Source organism: Ylistrum balloti, unplaced genomic scaffold (genome assembly GCF_031769215.1).
Source record: "Ylistrum balloti isolate Yb309-2 unplaced genomic scaffold, AGI_CSIRO_Ybal_v1 Utg369892, whole genome shotgun sequence".
Taxonomy (NCBI): domain Eukaryota; kingdom Metazoa; phylum Mollusca; class Bivalvia; order Pectinida; family Pectinidae; genus Ylistrum; species Ylistrum balloti.
The window spans coordinates 795773-821109 of record NW_026782024.1 but is presented as its reverse complement, the minus strand read 5'-3'; the positions used below and the strand labels follow the sequence as shown (position 1 = coordinate 821109).

The 25337-nt window shown below is 33.9% G+C and overlaps 1 protein-coding gene across 1 annotated transcript in view; it reads right to left on the bottom strand.

Annotated features, from left to right (window-relative positions):
• The window catches only part of LOC132546492 (inositol 1,4,5-trisphosphate receptor type 1-like), a 66219-nt gene that overhangs the window by 22943 nt on the left and 17939 nt on the right, over positions 1-25337 (bottom strand). The window contains exons 9-41 of the mRNA XM_060210210.1: positions 24997-25084; positions 24682-24789; positions 20562-20707; positions 19349-19427; positions 18946-19040; positions 17810-17935; positions 17387-17437; positions 16965-17045; positions 16330-16515; positions 15832-15954; positions 15483-15587; positions 14969-15082; positions 14672-14749; positions 13834-13966; positions 13342-13451; positions 12427-12543; positions 12032-12167; positions 11714-11813; positions 11450-11504; positions 10979-11088; positions 10433-10532; positions 10077-10184; positions 9063-9199; positions 8803-8870; positions 8412-8467; positions 7970-8131; positions 7563-7801; positions 6259-6343; positions 5485-5672; positions 2794-2907; positions 2275-2446; positions 1859-1963; positions 227-298 (exon numbers count right to left, since the gene is read on the bottom strand). Coding sequence (XP_060066193.1) covers positions 227-298; positions 1859-1963; positions 2275-2446; positions 2794-2907; positions 5485-5672; positions 6259-6343; positions 7563-7801; positions 7970-8131; positions 8412-8467; positions 8803-8870; positions 9063-9199; positions 10077-10184; positions 10433-10532; positions 10979-11088; positions 11450-11504; positions 11714-11813; positions 12032-12167; positions 12427-12543; positions 13342-13451; positions 13834-13966; positions 14672-14749; positions 14969-15082; positions 15483-15587; positions 15832-15954; positions 16330-16515; positions 16965-17045; positions 17387-17437; positions 17810-17935; positions 18946-19040; positions 19349-19427; positions 20562-20707; positions 24682-24789; positions 24997-25084 — 3747 coding nt within the window. The remainder of the gene's footprint in view (positions 1-226; positions 299-1858; positions 1964-2274; positions 2447-2793; positions 2908-5484; positions 5673-6258; positions 6344-7562; positions 7802-7969; positions 8132-8411; positions 8468-8802; positions 8871-9062; positions 9200-10076; positions 10185-10432; positions 10533-10978; positions 11089-11449; positions 11505-11713; positions 11814-12031; positions 12168-12426; positions 12544-13341; positions 13452-13833; positions 13967-14671; positions 14750-14968; positions 15083-15482; positions 15588-15831; positions 15955-16329; positions 16516-16964; positions 17046-17386; positions 17438-17809; positions 17936-18945; positions 19041-19348; positions 19428-20561; positions 20708-24681; positions 24790-24996; positions 25085-25337) is intronic.

Sequence of the window (25337 nt, the reverse complement as noted above, 5' to 3'; positions counted from 1 at the left end):
GATTATTTAGCCTATGACAAATATGGTTGCTGCTTTTGCATCACATAAGAGTTTATCAATGTCGTTTGATGTTTATTCCCAATATACAAGAACACACGTGATTAAAAAGCATATTGAGTACATATATTTTAATGCATGTATTATGAGTACCAGTGATGATATTACGTCATTGTGGTCATCTAAGACAATTAACAACACTGACTACCTGGATTTTACAAGTACGTACCCGTCGTACAGCACTAGATGTATCCTCTACAGTGATCCCAGAGGAGAAACGGTCCAGTACATGGTCAATATTCTATACATAATAAACACACAGTTGCAGATATAGATATCATGACATTTCTTATACGATTTTTATCTAGACGATACGTACTGTTTTCAATTAATGATATCAAATCGTCCAGGTATTAAAAAATGAAGCCATTAAACCATACATAGTATACAAAGCTGCATCAGATTATACAGAACATTTATTGAAATATTTTAATAGGTTGATATTTTTGGAGATATAATTTTGTGTCTTTTAAGTTTATGAGTTTTATAATCATCATAATAAGCCCATGACGTTTGTGTTTGTTAGCCGTGTAATCACGTCAATTTTATTCCTTCTCGTCATTTTATTTTAAAGAAAACTAGAGGCATTTCATCCACATGTAGAGTCAATACTTTGGGGTGATCGCTATGTTCAGGATGAGAAACACTTTCAAGAAGGAGCTAGACCACAACAAAATGTAGGAAAGTCAGGTAAATGATAAATAATGTATTTAACTTAAGAACTATTATAAAAACTGTAGTTCTTATATGTTCTTTTTATAATAGCCAGTCTATAATGATTAAGAAATTGTAGAAGAAAAATGTTTGTTAGTAAAGAAAGCTCACATCTAGACGTGCGATGTATGTTAGTGCAAAGCGGAAGAAGTTAAAAGGTTTAGTAGAATATTTAAATCCTCTATAGCTAGCTTGTGAAGTATTTGGGAATTCGGATCTGGAAGCAAGGTCTAACAACCTAGGGAGGAAAAAGAAATTACCGTAACTGTATGAAGAATGGTCAACACGGCCTAAACAAACATGCCACACGTATTATTATTCCTTTTTGAGCAATCTTAATTGTCAATGAATTTAAATATACAAATGCATAATTCTAAAATTGTATAAGACACACAAGTGAAGAGAACATTTTTATATCATTTAGAGTTAGATACAGTACAGTAAAACAATTAATAATGTGGCTTCAAATTTCAGTGATGATATTGACACACAAGGCGATTGAGAAAAATCCAGTGATCGACAGAAAATTCAGAATCTGTATGTGTATTGATTAAAGATACTTTTATCGTCGTCGCAGGAACGTGGTCATCAACTCTGGTACAGTAATTCTTTACATTTTAGATATTATTCTTGAGAAAAAATCATTCCATGTTCTTGTTACTATCTAAGATGTAATGCATGCTTGTTTAATGAAAACAAAAACACAAAAATCTGCAAGATATTTTTTTATATGCTACGACACTATGAAACAGAATTATCAAAATTAACTTAGAACATTTCCTGTGAAATGTCAAATCACAACCTTGGTGATACAACTCTACAAATAAGGAGCTGACCAGTCACTTCTAGTGTTAAACGGGTATGTTTAATTTGTATTTATGAACGGAAACAATATAACAAAAATTAACTGAGGGTTGACAAGTTAATAGCAAGGAATCATAAAGGACTGAAAACTTCAGTGCAGCTTTGTCCTACCGATCTAACTTCCATAACAGAGATATTAGACCTCGTTTACTGTTCACCCTCAAACAGGTTGTTGCGTACTGTTTGATAAGTACATATTTATCACTATCAGTATACGACTTACCGAATTCGGCATGTTGGAGATGGGAACAATGACGGTCAGGCAATTCACCATGTTCTTCATATGGGTAGGTTTGTAGAGGAGGGGGCCCACCATTTCACAAAACATCTAGATAAAAAAAAATATTTTAGAATTTTTTTTAAAAATATAATTTATGGAATACATGGATTGCAAGCATTGTATGAAATCCCTCTCAAAATGGATGTTATTTTTAGTATTTTTGCAATATCGATATGATGTAAACTTCCTCACTGAGGTAAACGTCAAAATCACCAGAACGAATATAATGTGATCCTTAACGATAAATCTTTTCTGAATCTAATGTGGAATAATATCAACGGAGAGTTATGGAAGGAAGGACTGGAGTAGTTGATTTTTATTTCAACAGAATGAATTCGATCATCGATGTTAACGCTTACTACAACAGCTTTTGCCATATGGTCCGTCTCGTCCACCTCGTTCCCGAACGTTGTCTGGTCTGGATAGTAAAAATCTCTATAAAACGTCTCGAGGAACGGCAGTACGGCCTCTAGGAAGTACAAAACACTCCCGTATGCTGAAGATTCGAAATCAGTGGCGCTAGCCGACCCACTGTAATGTGAAGGATGATATAAGATGTAAAATTAAGATCGTATTGGCAGCCTCCATTATATTTTCTTTTACAATTAATTAAGGATGTGAAATCGCTCTCCGACGAAAGTAATAGGTAAAAAATGAAACTTCGCTCTGTATGTAAATACACTATCATCGATACCCGTACAAAGGACACCAGTGAATAGCACCTTGCAATGCAAATGTATAAACTGGATAAAGAATACTCAAATAATGAATTAAATTTGATATATTTTCATAGAAACAAAATCGTTTTGGGTAGAACATTGCTGATGTTGATATATATCTTGTTTACTTATTTTAAGGAGACATCAGTTTTGATTTACCTTTTCTCCGGAGCAGTTTTGAGATGAATTGCGATTTTGTCTGGGTCTTCTTTGATGCTATCGGTTAGCCGGTTCATGTCAATCGACAAGTTTGACAAATACTCCCACAGGTCTCTGTAAAAAGTAAAAATAATAGTAATATATCCTCTACCAAAGTCCTTATGTAACCGTATCATGAATTACTATCACTTAGACACCAAACAATTTTAAGGTATGACTGTTTAACTCAAGATGTCATTTCCCCTCTACATATCTCGAACACCTCGTGACCTACACATTATTTCAAATCTCTTGTAAACAATATTTTCGATTGTATTTTGTCAATATACAGCATGATTTATCATGTTCTCATGTTTTTTCCAAAGGCTCGATTTCTGATGTGCACACTAAATTGATTAATTTTCACATATTTTGTATCACAGAACATGTTGAAAAGCAAATCTCAGTATCAACATTTCAGTTTCGCTTATTTACATTTAAGTGATGTATTTGTATTATTTTGAAATAGCATATATGACTACATTCCACTCAATCGTTTACACGTTATACAACTCGACTGTAATTCCAGTTTGTAACTAAATAACAATAAAGACTTCAAACACTGCTGCACAGACAACGACACAAATGCAGCAGAATGTATTTGCATCAAAACATTGAACCAACATAACATGCCACATAACATTCTGGGGTCTATTGTTATTAATCTAAGGTTCTCTTGTATTAGGTAATGGAATAATCTTTCAAAACAAAATGGTTTGAATTAATACCAAATTTATTAACTTATGCTCATAAATTGAAAATATTACATTTCTTTCCTTACATATAAAGTTAGAACAGAAACCATGTTATACCAGGAAATGGAGGTAGCGCTGCTTTGGTGTGATCGACAAAGCGAACAATCGTTCCAGAGAAAATTAATGTTTATTTACTTTAGGAACACAACTTTATTAAGTAATATTACATCTAGATTACCTACTTATCTCTTTAAATTTAAACCAAGTTCACATCAAATTTCGGGAAGCAAATAAACATCGCGTATTTACAAACAATAAAAAAAATACAGTACATTCTTTCTCGAGCCTAATCGCAATTGATAAATACAAACTTTAGTATGTTTGTAAAAAAAGATTTTCTTTTCAAGGAGATGTTTTTAGAAAAGTCGATAAGTCATTATACAGGATTAATAAGTTACTCAAAATATATTTCATTTCAATGTCATTTGCTGTAGTCTAAGTTACTAGTGACAAAAAACAAAAACAACATCAGGCAATCGTAGTATTATCTCTACACATTGTTGGAGGAAATCTGGGGACGAAAGGGTTAATGACGTCACGTATACATAATGACTACACACAAGAGATCAAACACACTTTACCGCTGAAACATTAAGGTACTACATCGTTCTCTGAAAAATAATCTGCAACAGAAACGGTTAGGAAATAGTAAGAAATAACAGAGATAGGAAAGTCTCAACATATCACATGTTCACTTTAAACAGAAAACAGACGTAGAAAAGAAATACTTAGTATGCAAGGCATTTGAATATGCCAATAGTTTTTAGCCAAGATACAGGTGTAATCAAAAACATGTATAGAACCAGATAGACATGAAATTGACATAGAAATGGTAAAACCACAAACACACATTGTGCAAATATTTGGTGAGGTTAAATATCTGCGTCATCAGCTATAGTTTTTTCTACACGGTGTCCAAAATTTCATAACGAGCAATTGCATGTGCAATGACAAAATGTTATGACTTAAAGAGAAGCTATCAAGTGATGTCAAAACTCCAGGTTGAAATGGGAAAAAAAAGAAAAAAGAAAAAAGGCGCAGAATATTAAGATAAATTAAATGTGTTGATGTTGTCGTCATTAGACATGCCTTTCTGTGATTAATGATGACTTGTTCGAAACATATTTCGTAAAATACGGCTTTTCTAACGCAGAGTTAAGTTGTATTGAGATGCTTATTTCAGATGGTATCCGACACTGTCTGCAATAATAAACATATTTCACGAATGCGACTACCATTTTGATATCTTTCACAAATGCGCAATTCGAGGGAAGATACCATCAAAAACACCCACACTCGTGAGGTGTATTTGGAAACGCTGTTAAAATACATCTCTTTATACATTCAATTCTCTCTTTTTTCATCAGATTTGTAATCTTTCTATCTTTTGTTATTGGTGTAAATTAGCATTACTATGATAAGTGTTGTTGTTCACTAGCAAAAACGACAAAAGCGATTGATTTCATTGCAGTGAATATTTAAATGTCACTTACGAAAACGTTATAAACCGTTTGTTATTATTTCTATTATTTTAAACAGATCGACGGATCGATAACTTATGTTTGTAACCGTTATGTATTTTATGAAAAAAGTTTCGATCAGTTGTAACAAACAGAAATGCTTTGTAACAAAAGTAACACATATCAGGAATTCACACAGATGTAAACATTGTCATCATACAAGTGGACATTTCAAGAGAGATGAAAACATTGTCATCATACAAGTGGACATTTCAAGAGAGATGAAAACATTGTCATCATAGAAGTGGACATTTCAAAATAGATGAAAACATTAACATCATACAAGTGGACATTTCAAAATAATGTAGCAACTGATAGCTATTATTATAATATTCTCCAGTCACTGTTAATGATCGATATGGGCCACGCCTACTTACTCGTTGTGAGACATTTCACCAGATCCAGTGTCCACCATGGTGTTATTGCTCTTCATGTAGATGTGGTGTAGACAGCGTATGAAGGGTTTCTTGCACGTACCGTCCACCTTTGGGTTGTTGAGGACCCACAAAAGGTCGTCCATGGGCAGAATGGTCTGGCACAGAGACTCGATAAACATGTTTTCACCCTACACAAAAAACATTTTAGATGAACAATCGATTTTCTTTGTTTTCACAAACGAATAAATATGTTTTGCATATTACGTTTACGATGATTTAAAGTATATCACACTTGCGAATCCGAATAAAATGCAACTGAAAACATTCATGCGATCTTTGCACTTGGTTTACCCAAGTGAAAAACAAGGTCATATACATCCAGAAATAGAAAGCTCGTCATCAAAAAACATCGGCAGTACAGTTGTTACAATGTTTTTTTTTTTGGGACATTCTAGTCCACAATAAGTAAATGAGCGTCAGTTCAGTTATCGAACAATATCGTATTCACTTAACTGAGGAGACTGGAGGAGGAAAGATAATGATTTAATGAATAAACGAAAACATCAATACTTATGTACATAAATTTTCAACTACACCTATGTTTGGTTTATTACATTATTTGGTCTTAAACTATCATTGACAGTCCACGTAAACGAATATAAGACGAAAAGGGCTATTTTTGTAAACCCATCCAGTAGCGATTGTAGAGTTCAAGGATTTTTTTTCATCTTTGTCAAATCAGCTTAGAAAAAGTTTTGATATGACGTAACATACCTCAGCACAAATTGCGAGAAGATCCAACAAACAAAGGTAATAACGCAGGGTACATATCCTGTTAGGGGTGGTCAGGATCTTCTCTCTGCCGATTAAGATTATAACATTTGTACAAATGTATCTTTTTAAGACAATATTTCTGCTTATTACAGACGAAAAGATGTGTTCCACGTATTTTTTACACATACTCGTATAATTAATTTGATATCGTCGTGTTCCATCAATATTCAATAATCATTTCCATTTATAATACCTTCCTATATAATTTTCAAAGGAGTGTACTTCCATCAAATTATCGTGCTGTGTATAAAGAAAGTAAAGTGAGGTTAAGGTTTTTAGTTTTAGATATTTTTCCAGTCCGGTCTTTATATTCACATCCCAAATGTGTATGTATGTGTAACAGTGATGAATTCTTCAATCAAATATTTTTAAACAAAAACTGATTTTGACTGAAATAAAAAAAAAATATGTTTACTACCTTCAATTAACACTTTCCTTTAAGAAAGTATTACACACACATATTGTGACCAATCACAACCGACGAAGCAAACAACGATTCAAAATATTTGAATTAAGAGGTGATACCAGTTTTCAAAATATCCATGTGCCAACCTTTCTCATTTTTTATATAATGCATCGTTTTATCGATACAAAGCTTAATTACGATTATTTACATCGCATCTAATTACTGCACTAACCAATTTGTCATATGTTAGAACCTAATGATACAGGTTCAATTAATCGCGCCGCTCTACTGCAATGTAAATATTCCCTTTAGTGGCTACATCAATTAGCAATCGAGAAATACCAGAATCACCAAACACTTTGATAGATGAAAGTGCTACAACACGGATATCTATGTCACTCTAGTTTATCCCTGACCACTTTATATTAGTGATGTTGCCATTTTATACTTCCGTTGTGCAACACAACATATAGAACAGACATAGAGAGGGATGATGGCTGTGGATTTCTTTCTTGTTAATTTCCTCTTAACCACTTCAGTATGATTTAGCATGTCCCTGTAATAATATCAACCCCATAAAAGACTAGACTAACGTTATTTCATAAACCGTAATGTTGATACAATTGCTCTGCACTCGTTCAAGTTATATATGGTTCATGGGAAGTGCATCATGCCTTTGTTAGGCTTTCATTTCGAAACATAAAATTCTTATCGATTTTATACCGTTATCCACATGTGATCATTTGGAAATTGGTAATGACGTCATAATTCTCCATTGCATTTGTTTTGAAGTTATGGCGATATAGAAAATTGACTTTCACTCTCGATTTTAACATACCTCTCCTCCCTACTAAAATCTAGAACATAGGCGACCTTTTTGTAGTTCTGCATGATGTACTTCATAACGTATGCCTGGTTACGTTTGAGCGTCAGGTCTGTCCCCACGACTTTCACTATCATCCCTAGAAGGTCTAGAAACTCAGGCGCGCGCTCCTGTAACTCTGCAGCACGTGATACAATCTTTTGAATCTGTCGAGGGCTGATTTTTAGACAGGTATTCTGGTTACCCATAAAAACCTTAAAATCACAGAAATCATAACCAATCAATTCGAGAATCATACTTGATAATAGATGCATATATGATTCAAAATTGCTTTTAACAGTGCAGATTTTCAATAAATATATATGAAAAGATGAACAGCCAATTCTACCGAAAAATCCTAGTCCTGTTTATTTACAACGCACCTCCTTCAAAGCTATGGCGAGATCTGATTCCACGACTCGTACATCCAATAGCACGTCAAGACGGTCAAACAAATGGAACTGGACACGGTCATTCTCTCGCGCGAGAAGCTTTACCAAGTGAAACGTTTTCTTGAACACGTCCTTCATCCCCCGGTATAGTTCCTAATATATACATTTACATAATGATAATCGACATTCTTACTGTACGTTACAAACTGTTATCAATTTACACAAAAGTAAGTACAGATATGATTTTGTAGCTTGGTCTATATTTGAAATTATTTTAACACTGAAAATGCGCTATGATGTATACATTTACAGACAGAGACAAATTTATGTATTTATGAGTTATCGAATATATATCATTTTTATACAAAAAAAGCTTAGATGAATCTTTAATTGAATTAAATATGATTACTATAGATTCAATTGAGAATTTTACCATCAGTTTCGTGTCAATATCCTGGGTAAGGATGTCAAATAAAATGGTCAAGATACCTGTAAATAGCAAGTGTATATGATAAAATCTACAAACCATAGACATGTATCATCGTACCTTTTCAGAGTTCTCCATGTATTCTTTCTATTGTTCATAGTTTGCCCTAGTTTCATCAAATTTGTGCTTGCATTTAAAATTTTGTTAACATATCGGTATTTTGTTTAAAGTGGTAGAATCTTTCAAACGATTAAGAATTGAAGGTAATTAGAATATTAAGGAACGTTCTAAATATAGAGGAGCCTAAAGGCATACCTACAGTGAATATGTATAATATCATATTATCATTCTACAGTGCAGACTTTTGAAATGAAAGGATGATTGTAACTATTTTTACCGTTACTTATCAAGATGTTTTGATTCATTGGATGAGGTTCGTCTGGAGTCATAGGGAGGTGGCAGAATCTGAAATGGAATTTCAAACAATTACGTACCTTTGAAATTATACTAATTGTGTCGCTCGCAAAATCATCAAGGGACAAGAATCGTTTGTGTCGCTCTAATGGAATTTCTCGCAATTCATAATTAGTAATGGAGATACTACCCCTTAATGTTGCGTTCTACAAGTAACTGTTCGTGTTTTGCTTGATTACATACTCGCCAAGGTCGTCCAATATCGTTTCCATCAATTTTTTCTGCTGCTCATCAAGTTTGGCCTTAGCAAGCCTTCTGAGGATTGGCATACTCTTCAACACTTCCCGATGGACTCTCGCCGAATCTTGGGTCAATAGGATCTTTGGAAAATAATTTTAGTGAAAGATGATTGTTTCTCAACTGTTATATAATAAACAAGTCTGTCATCTTCTATGGAAAATGTGCAATGATTAACAAAATGGAACAAATGTTCTCAGCAATATGGTGGAAATAAACGTTTTAATGTTTGAATTTAAAGATGAAATACGTACATGTCCCTTTTTGTGAATTCAGAGCAAGTTTTTTATACGTGAATGAGAATCGCTGACTAAGATTTCCTCATATACAATCAGATGGACATTTGGCACAGACACAAGCCTGTACCCCGTCAAGAGATAAACATTTCCCGATTTCAGTGTTTTATAACAAAATGTGCAATGATTAACAAAATGGCAAAGATATCACATCGAAGACGATCAACTTATCTCCAATAGAAAGTACATGTGTTAGGTTAAGGGTTATTCATTTCTGATGTCATAAATTTCACGTTTGCCATTCAGCCATGAAGTTGTCGTAACTTTTAAGTCTCTGGATGTTTTATTTTTCGACAAAATAAATTAATTGGAATTGTATACAAATCATTAAATTCCGCTTACTCGAGGCGATATTTCAAAACACACTGAACACTTCCAATGATGTGTTCACTGCAAATCCACTCACAGTACAACCACACATCATTTATAAACCCAGTGACGATCACATATTATTACTGTACATCTTCAGGAATCATATGACTACAGTGTATACGCACTGCAAATGTCCGATTGCAGTTTCACAGTCAATACTTTTAACCAACCAGGCCTACAGATATGTTTAAAAGGGTTACCCAAAGTGGTAAAACCAACACGTGTTACGCTACATGTAACGAACGTGCACGATGTTAATTGAGATGAATGGAAGTATTCTACATTTACTTACCTGGGCTTTTTTGGACAGTCGAAACACGTTATCCTTTGACGAGTACACCTTGTTGAGAATGCTTAAAGATTTTGTTATCATCTTGTTGTATTTATATCTTGATAAATCCTGAAAATGTATCAAATATCGGTTTTGTACGGAGCAGATATAACTCAAAGTATTCGTTGCGTGTGTAAATTAGCATACGGTGGAGCTTGCTTCCAATACAAATACGGTAAGCGACTCCGACAAGGTTTCAGACCGTTTGTGATAACAATATTAGTTTTCGTCATCATTTATATTAAAGATAATTTAACCAATGTTCTGGCTCAGTTACAACTTAAGATTGTGACCACGTGACTAACTTAACTTCTTACCGTCAGCACCCGGGTTAGAGTTTCCACGTCAAATATAGCCGCTTTGTTGAACATTTCTCGCAGTTCTTTTATAATCCTTTTCTGACATTTAAGTGCTTTCCTAACAAAAATGAAGTATACCTTCTGTCACACACAGTAACCTAATAAAAATAGTACCCAACACCATAAATAAAACAGCCGAATTTGCTTTTCCGAAGGAATTTTACCTTTTCTTAACTTTTTTCCACGATGAGTTAACAATCTACATCAACAATTTTATAGTCACTGTTTTCACTTCTTTCCAATAATATATAATTTATTTTAAACATGAATCAAAGGGAATCGAAAGCGTAGCAATCTTGATGTACTGTGCAAAAGACACTTGTAATGTAAGTTTATAATCAGATAGAGAATAGCTAAGTAATAAATTTAACTGCACCATACTGCTGTTTCGTCCTTCTAGGTCTCGTCAGTGATACCAAGGGCATACATTTTGAAGCCCCGGAAGCAATTGAGGGAAATCAAAATCTTGACAAATACAGTGCACTGGTAGTGAACCTAACTTACTTGCTTTGGTCGTGAGGATCGAAATCGTCAAACAACATAGACACCAACACATTTTGTGATTTTTTCTGACCACAACATTTCTCTGCTACTTTAAACTTCGACACGAAACTCTGCAAAACGAAAAATATTTTGTAAGACTATATGCTTAACTGAATCTGCAAAGAAATATACGGGATTTGAAGATAAGCCACAAGGATTATATAGACATTTAACAGCAGCAAACAATTTATATATAAAAAAGGCACGATTCAAAAGTCACATCTCGTGAACGAATGCAGGGCGATGTAAGGTTTTTTCTGATGCCTTCAATTATTCCCTACACTGAATATATATCCAGGAAACCCTACATTACGTAGTGAGACGCGGGTAGATGCAAATGTAAAGTAACATGTCGAGTTTCTGTAGAATATTTAAATCATCAAGCAGATGATTCAAAATATCATATCCTGTTGTCAATATCACAACACAAACCTGTAGTCTCGAATTTCTTTGGTAGAGGAGAAGGAGATCCAGTACTTCCAGTACCCTAGAACATGATAAATACTTAACGGTATGATAGAAGATACATATTAGTTTTAATGCAGTCTAATATATAGAACAATAAAAACCATAATCACCAATTACGCACTACAAACAATGTTGTGGGATGGATATAATTTATATCAAACAACACCGTTTATAAAACGCTATATTCAAATGTTATATACTGACGTTTAGAGAAGTGTGGTCACTTACTGAAATTTGGCATTGACGATTGCTTCTGTTTCTGGAGTAGGTAAGAATCGTTCTATCGTTTGGAACTGATGGACTAACTTCATGGCATCTTTTGAAAATCCTGTTATTACACAGAACTTTATTGGATGAATCGTTGGTAACTTGCAAAGGCGAACACGCTATTTCCTTGATATTTTTTATAGGCATTATTGAATTATTTATTGTGATTTGATTATGTTAGTTTTTATTATTATTATTATTCCTAACATACACATTTCATAAATCTTGAAAAAAGCATTCATCAAAATGATATATATGTCGAACGAGTAAATTATCTACCTTTTTCTCTGTCTTTCTGGAACGGAAAATCATGTCGTCCGTCCAGTAGATTCAACATTGGAGGAAGAAGCTGTTCCACATCCTCCGCATCCAGGTAATACCCGAACTTCACCAAGTGGTAGAGCAGTCGGAGTACCTTCATACACAACGTAACATGAGATATGTCGCACAATGTACTTCTGTATCGCAAACTGTACTATTACTCGAGATACTATGCCGATACTCACTTTCCAGGAAAACACGTAGATTTACTATTACTTAAAATTTCGACATTTTTTTTCTATGATATCGATGTTCAGAAAATAAACGTCATTATTGGTATATGTCAACTTTGTAGAACTGTACAATGGTTTTTACAATCATTAAATGGGTGATATCATACTTGCTGTACATACCTGTTCAATAAGCATGTTGTGACCAATATCGTCAGCAAACATGCATTTGTTTTCCTGTAGGAATTCTGCAATCCAGTCCCTCAGAACAGGAAAAATAGCAACCAATTCTTTGACTACCTGTTTAATTAGATTAAGAATCAAATTTGACTTTACGTCATTTGTTTCATTTTCCACATGAATATAACCAATCCATAGAAATATTTTGTCTATATCTATAGAAAAATATATTTATTAGGCTTAAAACTCGCAAAAAATCACTTTGATATACTGCATACCTTTTAGAAGGCAGCTCGTGATAACATTCATAATTTAGGGTGTCTTAAATTGTTCCCTCTTTCATGAAACCACTACGTGTTAAATATTTGACAAGTACATAATTTTGATATATTGTCTTATTTTGGTATGATTGCTATCTTTTCCACTTTCACACCCTGACAGCTCCTCTCCTTCTAAGGTGTCAATCATTTGTCCATTTCTTAGGTGAAAATCCGTTACATGCGTTTTTGACAATATAAATGGTGTATAGAGTTCTACCAAAAATGAAATAATGAAAATGGAGTCTTTCCTTCCTTGCGAGTACATCAAAGAAAGTTTAAGCTATAAAAAAACCTTAATACTAGTTCAGATAAAAGACTGAAAAAAGTTATAATAAATTTCCAGCATCATTTTATCATTTCACATGTTCGGAGCATAATTTGTTCTAATGATATTCAATATAAACAGCATTTTTCAACGAAATTTTACCCAATCTCGTTGCCATTGCATTAACACGTTTTAGAAAATTTTGCTCAATCTCGTTGCCAAAGCAATGCTGACTTTTGCAATATCCGTTTAATCACATTACTGTGGTAATGTCATGGTTTCAACCGTTTACTCTTGCTATGACAACAAATGCTTTATTAAATCTAAACATACAAAGTCTCCTTGACTCTTTTCTTCATCCTTAGAGCCCACGTACTCGTACACAAAACATATGTTAGGATGGTCCAATACAGAGTAGTTATTTCCCACATCAACGAACAGACCTGGAAGATAAACATAATGGACATTTACCACCATAACCACAAGTATATAATTCATTAACACTTTATTTGGCCAAAAAGTTGTTTCTGATGACAATGAAGAAAATGCTTAATGTTCCATCAAAAATATTAAATACTTAAAAGTTCTTCAGCGTGATGTCAGTTATACATAAATCCTTGCATTTCAAAATTTAGGCCCCGAGTATAACAGACGTGTCCTAGAATTACGAAACAGCTGCATGATGTTGTTTGCTTAAGTATTTGGCTTTACATTGCATCTAAATCTACTGAAAGGTGTTATTCAATGGTATGTCTTTTGTTACAACCATAACTAAACATTAAAATATTAGCTTATAAAGAAACACTGTTTAAGTATGTGTCATACTTGTGGTGAGATCGCAGTATTTTGCCCGGATGGCGTCTGGAAGGATATCTGACCTCAGGGACAGGAAGGTTTCCTCCCACGTTAAGTACCGTAATTCCTTGGTGATCATGTTGATGGAGTAGTCGTTCCTACCCTGAACTCACCAATATACATTTCAATCAAATTACATGTACAGTCCATAACAGTCATATATAGAGTATATTCATGATCTATCAAGTATTCATATGCCAGACAACTTTCTTTGTAGTATGTATTATATCATGAGCGTATGTCATTTCAAACACGATGAAAAAATACACAGAATACGCATAGGTGATGCTGAAGGTGCATGTCCAATGTATAGAAGGACTTAAACATGAATCGTGTTGTAATATGGTTATGATACTCTGTGGTTCAATAATATGGTTAATAATATTCTGAAGTTCGGTAATATGGTAAATAATACTTTGTATTTCGAGACTAATACGAAATTATTCCCTACATACTTGTGTTCAAATGGAATTATATAAATAAATTGCAATAGTTATCTTAACTAGATGCCCAATCCTAAATTTTCTTTATCTTATGACATCAGATTTCTTTACTGTAAACAACTACCGTGCGGGTTTAGCTTTCGCGGTGTTGGCGGTAACATTCAATCTGCAAAAATTGGCAGGAGCCAACTTGATATTGATGGAAATGATTGGTTAATATTTCGCAAATTGACGCAAATTAATGAAATTTATTGTAATTGCAAATTTTCGTGATCATAACTAAGTTTACGGTATCAGAAAGAAGTGTCGATCGAGGCAGTCAGATGTCATACACGACGTTTGTATATAAATAGGTGTATACTCACATGACAGAGAGCTTTGTAAAGGTCAAGTTGATGAATGAGGAAATCGTGTTTGTCTTTGTCGTAATCCTCAGCTTTTGGCTAAAGTGAAAATGACACATGAAAATGTTTACATATAAAGGTAACATGGAATGGTGTTTCTTGTTTTGCCATTTCTTTATTGTCCGCTTTCTGTTTCACTATCATATTTTATATTAAGAAATATTCAATCTTCAATCACAATGTTCAATCACAGTATTATATGTATGTAGGTTAAACAATAGACAAAATAACCCCATTCTTTATCATACAGATACTTACGTCGACGAATGTGTGGAGCGAGTCCCATGTTTTCCCTCCATTGGTTGTAATGTAAAGAATGTTTGGCTGCCTGTTGATGTCCTGTCCACGAGCGGTCAGATAAATCCCTCTTCCCTGAAGTCATTAACACATTTAACAAATAAAATTGTATGTTTCATATCATACTACATACTACAGATTGTCTCCATAAAGTGAGAATGTACCAAATAATATCCATACATTTCAGAATGTTCTATCAACATAAACAGTTTAAACATCAGTTAAAATAGAGTTTATGTAATATTTCTACTCAGAGGTCATTCGACAAAAGTACAAATTATGTCTACTTTAAGCTCATCTAACAAATTGCTTTATTGCTTACTCCTCTCTACCTTAACTTAGCGTTTCTCAAAAGGAACATAATAAAAGTGTTGAATCACTTCGGAGCCGTACATCTCTCTTTTACTGATTTCTTATTAAAAGAGAAAAACGGATTAAAAATTTTGTCAAATTATTGATTAGTCACGTGACCCACCTGTTCTTCCTGCATCCAGCGCTGTACAATGTATGATTGGTTGTTTGGAATAGCTACGTCATCACATACGCAGAGCACGTGCATCAGATCGAGAAAGCGGTAATTCTGTATTGAATGAAGGATACGTATACGTAAAATTAATATTGGTCAAATTTTTACGCATCTGTTTGAAATATATGTGCTGTATATCGCTTTATTCTGACACTTGCTATATTAACAAGGAAAACGACTTAAAATACGATATTGATATATCTGCGTTACATGTAGGTAATATTCTGATCAATTTGACTCGTTAATCATTGCAAGTCTAATTGTCTAATGTCAGTTTTTGAATAGGTCAAGTTATCACCTGTGTTTTCTGAAGAAGACCGACGAATTCGTTGATTTGTTCGTGTGTGATCCTATCCACGATCTTCCTCTTGTCACGGATTAGTTCCACGATCATTTGGGCAACGTTTAACCCTATACCACCCTGGTGTGTCAGTCAAAAGTGGTAAAAAATTACAATGAGTTTGTAAAAGTAGTATATACTGCCCTTTAGTGAATGTTCATATTAGGTAGAGGTTATCATTATGGCTTGTAATGATCGTCAATATTGCTGAGACATTTTTACAAAATATACAATTACTTTATCCCTATTATATACTGTGTGCATTAACATAGGAATATTTAGAAACAAAAACAAAAACGTTATTTACCCAAAAACTAAAAATATCGATATCCTTGTTCTTGAAATAATAGTGATAGTGTACATAGATGCTTTGTATACTGATCTTTACACGAGGTACACAACTTTACATCTGATGTAGATTAAACCAATGATTGATTCCTTTTGCCCCGAGTTTACCTTTTGTGTAAATTGTGTTTGGAAGAACTCGATATATTTGGCGAAATAGAGTGCGTTTTTCCTGCTTTTGCCTATCATGTAAGTATAGAGAATCTCGTAAGCCTCCTTGAACACTTGTATCATGTTCTGTTCGTCAGCCGTACCGTCTAAAGGGCATTTAAGGATCTTCACCAGCAAATCAATCACCTAGAATGCACATGTCAGCAAAAGATTGCTATCTACAGGCGAATGTAACTATCTCATAACCAATCAATACTTAGTAATAAACATATTTAAGTTAATTTATTTTCTTATTTCGTTTGTTAATTAATTTATTTATTGTTTTTTGCCAAAAAGTGAGAATTCTTTGTTTGGCATTATCAACATTGTCGAAAAATAAACAATTTAAATTATTTCAATTTTGAGAGGGTTGTGTGATCTACGTCGGGATTACGTGAATACACCAATAATAAGATTGAGAAATCGGTGACTTCAGCAAAATCAATACTACAAGAATTCTATAATGATCTCAAATATTAATCGACCTAGCGTGTAGAATATTGATATCCGTTAAAACACTTCTGATGTATTAACGGGTTTCCTGTTGGCACAAAATATTTATATATAAATAATCTATGTCTTATCCTTGTACTTACTCGCAAATTTCTCATCAATTTTTGTCTGTTTTTACTAGGAAGGTTTTTCACCATCATGAATTTCCGTATGCCCTCCATTGCCTGTAAGTAAAAGCAGAATCACGATAGATATGTGGAGAGATATCAAAGGAGTGGTTTATCATTATAAATCTACTGCTGTCATATGTGCTCCTCAGTTTTGTTCTCAATTTATTTGATAAGTTAACGTTATGATCGACGTTGAATTCTTTGATTTCAATACAAATGGGTTTGAAGTTGTACAACAAATATTATCGTTGCAAAAACTTTGCATCCATTGATAAAGCTATGTAAAATGGTTTGTAGATCAAATTAACTCACTACCGGGACGGATGTTACCATGCGGATACGAAAAGACGTTACATATTTGTGGATTTCTATATATCCACCATCCGCACACTTACTGTTAATGCAACATGCGTCTTTTTGGCATTTAGGAATTGTCTCTCTTCTCTCTAAAAAATCGAAAACAATTTACTTTTATTGGATCAAGAATAATTTGATTTTGTGTGATAAACAAGGCAGCGATATTATACAGGACAAATATACTATCACATAGAAAGTTGGAGTCTGTCGTGCAACTTATACTTTTCTTATTTACCCAGTACTAATTAAGAGAAACTTGATCAAAATAACGGCATTATTGTAGAAATATGAGGAAAGACAACAGGTGTCCAAAACAGGTGTAAGGTGAGAACCACACATTAACTGATACCGGTTAAGGACAGTAAAACAACTCCGGGCTGTGTATACCATTGTTAAGTATATTACAGAAACCTTGACACTAAACAGTACCAGGACATCCGTCGACAAAGTTCTGTACTCACGTCCTTGATGAGATTTAGGAGAAATGGAACCATTCCACTTATGTAATTAAACTCGTCCTGATGGATCTGTTCCACAAACTGTATGGTGAACGCATCATCGTACTGACTCTCACCACTTGCCGCTACCTGTACAGATGATGTCATGACACTTATGTAACTGACAATGTAAAATGTCTTTTCTGAGATTTCATATTGGAAATGTTTGATTTTACCGATCATGTGACATAGTATGGCGCAGTGGTGACGTACTCTCCATTCACTTATCAAAATTAGTATATTTCTTATATCTATATCAATCACGTGGTTATCTTTGTTGTCGAATTATTTGCTACAATAACAAAGATATTGAGATTTAATGTTTACAACAACAACTAGTGATTACATTGTAGATTTCTTTTTGTTAATAGTTAATTTTCCCGGCACACATTGGTGCGTCTCCTTTCTCTCTTCATCATGACATCAATAAACCCCTAACTACAAAACACAACACATTCTGATTGACATCCCAATCGATATCGGAGCCCGTGGTTTCCGTGCATTACGTGCCTAGACAAATTTTCTGTAAGTAGCTGAAATAACCGGTCCCATGACAGCGTATCGTCATATTTATTTGACATAACTCCCCCGCGATAGACTGCCGTGGACATCAGATTTATTGCTCATACTTTAAAATGAATTTGTCAATATCCTGATTAATCTTTCCGTTGTACATTACATCAATCATTTGTCGGAGTCACTCAGTGTGCCTCGCACCTGGCAAGTTTCACGTTACGGCTATTTCATGACTTAACGAAAATTTTTATGTAATTTCCTTCAAGATGAGCTGTATTAACAAACATAATAACTATATTTTAAAATAGGCGTGCAAATGTCAATCAGCTTATGATACGGCCGTCCTAGTCGCCAAAATGTCGGAGTCAGCTTTCCGTTTTAACTGCACAATAATTGATACGCGTAACAACATAAAGCACCTTCAATTCCTTTTCGTGACTTGCCTATCAAATCGAGAGTAGCAGACTGGGGATTTTTTTTTTGGTAAGGTTTTGATTAATATATTTGACTTTTTTTTATCAAGGAACAAATTTCTTATTCAAAACAAGATTTAAGACGTTTGAATGTAGGTTCTGTGGACGAACCTGTCTGACTTGTGCAGAGTCCCACCGCAGTCCCCGCAAACTCTGATCTTCACTACTATCCATGTTGCGGAACTTTTTCCGAATGTAGTCTTCATCTGAATAAAACGTAAGATTAAATATGACTAGAAGGTCAATCATAAACACACTGGAGGGTTAAAGTTCAGCAAATTGGTGATTTGTGTTTTAGTAGATACTTTAGTGGAGATGATATATGTTAGCTTGTATTAACCAAAAGTGTATTTAAACATTAATTGATAGGTTTTCCACTTACTTACTCTGAATTTAGATAAGATGTAGACAGTTTTCAAATGGGCAAACTAAAAGTTAGAATATATACTGACGCAGCCATGAGTTGGCCGCTTGCTAATTTATACCGTACTTCTGCCATTAAATGGACAATTACCTTTCAGTGCGTGAAGCCAAAATCCTGTCAACACGTGTTCAATACGGCAGTAACTCTCGAATCGTATCTCATCTCTTTCCTGTTGGAAAATATTTCACATATTTGTCATTCATCAGAGACAACGATTGCTGGGACTCCAATTTTATTAGATCTAATTTATTTTAGAGGTAATAACCACCATATGAAACGTCCGAAAGACAGTATTGACGACTTCGTACAACCTTAAGGTCGCTCACCTACTATGCATATCTATGGTCGTTAGGAATGTAATGCCATTTCGCGACTTCTCGTGACTAATCATACATCAATATTCTATCTCTGGTTTTGTCAGTTTTTGATGTGCTAGCTGTATTTATGAAACATTATTAAATTCTCAAATATATTCGGAGCGCAAATTCGGTTATCATTTTCGTAATTCTCGTTCGGAAAATGAGGTTTTGATATATGAATTTTGATTAAATAAACAGAATGACGTTATCAAGGACTGATGAATGTTTATGATGAAATATTTTTCAGACCAAACAGAAGGGCTGGTTATCATCTTAGATGTAGACGACATGGTTTTAATCGATGACATCCGTGTGTAGGGACGGTGTAAAATAATATATCACACACCGATCGCAATAGGATTACGTAGACAGAATCTCACAGAGAGAAAGTGAAACACAGAAAAGTCAGCCTCGTGTAGATGTATAAACAGCACTGAAAATATCTATCAATTTAAACTACATCATGGAAGTTCTTTAGTTTGTCTATGGTGTATGATGTGAACCATATCTGGAAACTTGACTTAAAATTTTAAAAATTCAGTTTGTTTGACCGATAAAAATAGCCTTCCGTCTCCATAAATACAAACACGAGGGATAACATACATTCCTAAGGCTCGTGAAAGTATATATATATATACTATCTGCAACAATTCAAGTAAAAAGGGACGCTGGGAAGCAGGCATTATATTGATGAGGTTTAAATTAGTCAATAAAACAACAATGCTTACATTCGTTGTGAAAACACATGTGAATGTTAGATGTTATCGATCGTTTCTCCATTAACTTGCCTTTAAACAATGCGCGCGTGAACTTCGTAAAGCAATAAAACAATAAATTTGAGGAAACCCACGCTACTAACAGACCCTACTTCTACCGATAAAACCAATAGAGATTCCATCTAATATAGCTGATACTGTCCCGTGACAAAGATACGGGGCACTTACACTAATGACAGAGTACAGGCGAAAAACTGTTCGCGGATCCTCACTCTCGTCCGTCAACGATATTTCCTTGGTAGCGTCAATACACAGGTATTTCCTGGTGGTCATGTGACGCAGTCGAACCTGTTGTTCCCATCGCAAGATATCGCCTAGAAAGTAAGAAAGGAAGTACTGAGAACACAAACGACAGAAATACTGTGATTTATGGAATATTCGATAGACTCTGAATGTTACACAAAAATTAAAAGTTCAAACATCAATTAAAATTTAAAAAAATATGTAAGATTTAAGGGTAAAATTGCCAGTTATGTACATGTAGCTAAATATATTGAATATGAATCAATTAATTATCATATAAAAATTAGATATCATTAATCCACTGACACCTGCTTAAACCATGGCGATGTTGGCGATAAAAATAATTAAAGTAATCTATGAATGACTAGGTGGAAAAGTTGTATACCCTTATCAAGTTTTCCTATAACATGGAGATAGTATATTTTGTCTTTTTTCGAAGTCACACTTTTGGTCATAATGTGAATACAACACTGGTAACGCTTAACATCACAACAATTTAGGTAAACAGAAAAATTTACTTTCACAAACATTTTGGTGATATTCTATTTAAAAACTATGTTAAGTTCCACCATAGAATCAAAACTGCAAACTTCTTCAACTAGCTATATATACAACGTCACTGAAAATGAAATGTAAAACATATTGTTTGAACAATGTGATTTGTATGACACCCATTCAGTTCTGGTAAGGGCGAGACAGAAAGTTAGAAGTCGCTATACATGTAGAAGCAAACGTTATAAAAATTTGGAAAGAAATAAAAGACAAGCTTCTCTTTATGCATTCCTCTTTTAGGGCTTCACTTTTTTTCATTCCAATTTCATTTCGACCGGGCTCGTCACGCTTCAAAAATTGGTCAAACTATTTCAACTAAATACTTAAGAAATAATCAAAAGATTAAGTGTAATAAAGATTTGTTGTTGTCGTCAAACATCAAAGAGCTAGAGTAGAACTTGTCGTGAATATCAGCGCACAGTTTCCAAAATCAGAAAAATTGCTTTAAATGTATATGAGCTTTACTGGAGAACATTATTAAATAACTAAATGTGAAAAAGTTATCTGAAAGGGGAAGGGTTAAAGTAACGAGAATAAAAATTCCTAAAACCGCACAAAAGCATTAAAATGATAACGGGAATGTAAAATATTATCTGATTAACATGATGAAAGTCCCGAGGTCATGTGTAACAATTGTTGTATAGGATTCATAATGCATAGAGATGGGTGGCGGAGTTCATTATCTTACGCCAGTGTTTTTGCTGTTTTGATATTCAGATAATGTAACCAAAAGTTCCAGAGCGCTGATTTTGAGCATTTGAAGGCTACCATGTTTGATGATCTGCCTGGGCAAATGATTTTTTCTTAATAACTAAAAGACTCATATCATTCAGGCCGATAGAAGCCTGGGATTTCTCTGACTTCTTTAGTAGAAACGTGACTGTGAACATGGCTCGTGTCTTCTGTAAGATGAAGACCACACTTGAGTTTGTGTTTATGCTTCACTTAAGTAAGAGTTTCTTTCATTACTTAAATAGATACAGTAAATAACTATTAATTTCTTTCCTTAAATGTTCAGACGCATTTGTTAAAACATAAAAAAACTTTTATTGTAAAGGTCAACAGTCAAATTGGATTATATGATATATTTCCCATTAGATTTTACTAACATGGAAATGGACATGAACAGCAAATCAAGGTACATGTACAAAAACCTAGATTTCAATATCTTATGTATTGATTGTCCAACGAATTATCCCATAATTACATTTATGCGTTTATCACAAACTTTTTTCTCTCATTATTCCAGCTTGTCTCATGTGGTATTGCTCCCTATACGGGAAACTCGCCGAAAGCACCGGTACCACTTCAAGGATTTTGTTCATAGATATCGGAAGAAAACACGTAAAGTCAGTGTAACATAAGTAACTCGAAACTCGTTTTGATATCATACTTCATATTTAGCTGGTAAACTCGATTATTACGCACAATATTTTGAAGTTTTGAAATTAAAGATTGATCCTGTCATTGTCGCCAAATTACATACATCGGTGGTTGCAATATCTGCCTATATGGTGTTAATTTTGTGTCAAAATTAAAAGACAAATATTGTATCCTTTATCATTGACTTAACATTGTTCTTGTCGACCCTTAACGTTGTCAGTTTGCTCCTATTGAAAAAAGTACGAAAACAGTGAAAAATTTGCGTTGTAAATATATACCGAAATGTTGATTTAAATAACAAATATCTCAAAAAGATTTTATCTAAGATTTCATAACCCAAAGTTTTCTGCTTGCTACTACAGCGATGGACACGCATCTTTCTGAGTCACATTTGAGATATTTCATGAATGAAAGCAGTAATTCCAAAATCTGCCGCTAGGTGTCTTCACGTCTCAAATGGTATACACGTAGTAAAGGTTACAGCATTGAACACAAACGAAGTTGTTTGTGCACAAATAATCACAGCTTCACCACACCACGTAAAAACGACACACAATTTAACAATACCTTTTAATACATATCAACACAGTATGGCCAGATATCAATTAAATTGCATTATACAACTGTAGTATTGCACAGTGTAAACAGCCTAGCGTACCATATCGCCTGCATTTAAGTTAAGTGTGCATTCACAAAATTCATCACAAAACAAATACAAATGGACGTTTACTATATATTTAAAGAGCAAATTGAAAACTCAAAGCAAATAACAACACAATAACTCAACTTAGCCGATACCATAACAAATCAATAAAATAAAGATGCCACAAAGGATAAAGAAGCGCGTGCAGCAGAATGCATTTGAAGTCGATTTAGATTTTTTACATTAAATCGTCAGATGCCGTTTACATAATCCGGGATTCGGAGTAGATAAGAAATAGAATATTTAACAGACTTCTAAAGAAAAAAACATCATGGATCTTTGTATTTGGCATTGCAACTCAGGAATTGCGTAGCAGTATTCTGTTGTGTTGAGTCTAGTACATAAAAACTACTGGGAAAGACTTATCAATTTGAGGTTGAGCATAAAGAACGTCTGTTTAACTTGTTTGAGGGGTTTGTCGTCCTCGCAATAGAGATGTTTTTATCTGTTCTGTGATTAGTTATTCGTGGTTATTGTTTTAGCGGAAGTATAATAGTGTTTGTGAACAAGAATAATTTTTTCGCCTTCATTGAGGACATAACTCCGTGTATGATGTAAAATTATTGCGTTTAAAACAAAATTTGATGAGGACGAAAAATATCAACGAAAGACAAAAGGTAAAGAATTGAAATTTTTATAAAAAAAAGATACAAACTTTTATGTTCATAACCAAAAAATATAGAAAGTCAGAACTGAAGACAGGAAATCAATCAAATGATATGTCAATTTCCTGATATAGACGTCTGATGAACATTTCTGTAAAACGCTATGTATTACACACATAATTGCATGTTTTCTCATAACAGTGGCTGATCAATCCTGATAGGAGAACATAGTATAATAATGTACAACAATCTTTATGAGGTAGTCTTAACTTTCCATGGAAACTGCTTTGATCATTGTAACCGATTCAATGCTGAGGTAATATATCTAAATAGCGGCAAGATTAAAAAATTCAATAAAAGTGAACATGACTTGATCCTGATAATAATAACAGTCGGATCCATTATAGATACAAAGACTGCTTCAGTTAGTTGTTGTAGTTTATAGTTTGTGAAGCTCTTAATACTATAATCCTTTATAAGATAATAGCGAAGTTCTATCTCAAATTTTATTCATTGTAGTTATTCTACTTCGGCGTACATTTTTATCATGTCATTTACAGATCACATTTCTACAGAAGGAATGAACGAAACAAACAAACAAGGAGAAAACGGCTATGGATTATTTTTCAACAAAGATGTTTTTTTTTTGAAGCATAAACCTGAATGAATTTCATGCACTAGGTACATGGCATACATAATTAAATATCACAGGTTAACATTAGATTTGGCTAGACATAGTTAAAACGCATCATCTCAGCTGTTATTGGCATAAAGGACTACTTATGTTACTGAGTAGACCTACCGTTCAGGATGCCACTTTCTGCCTCTATCTGCCAAAATGTGTTACCGGAAGTGGGCGGTGATAGGGTGCGAGGCTTGTGTTGGTCCATTACTCGGATTCTGAAGTGAACTAAACACAAGAAGAAATTAATCTATATATATGTATACATATATAAAATCGAAATTTCATTAATTGAATAGAAATACATGTATAATGGCACGATGTCATGTTTGTCGATTTTATTGTCAAATGAAATGTTGAAATTACATGACTACCATAAAAACGTTCTCAATCAGTTTCTTATCCCCGATTTGTTAATTCCGGAATGTTACCTACCATCCTCTGTAACTTCTTCGTCAAACAGACCCTCAGCTACAAGGTAGGCCTCTAACTCCTTGTGGAACAATCGAATCACCGATCCGCCCTGATAAAGCAAGTGGGTAAATATAGATGTGTTAAGACTCGAATTATGTTTTTTTAAGCACCAGCGACAAGCAGGTGCACTCAAACAAAACCATCTGCTTTAAATATATAGATTATAAGGAATTGAATACATCTTCTTACAAACCAATTGATATAAGATTTATTAAAGGTGATCTTTAAAGATATTTCCCTGGTCTCTTGTTTGCAAGTTTATTATCTCGTTTTGACCGTTTGGTGATACTTTCACTTTCCAT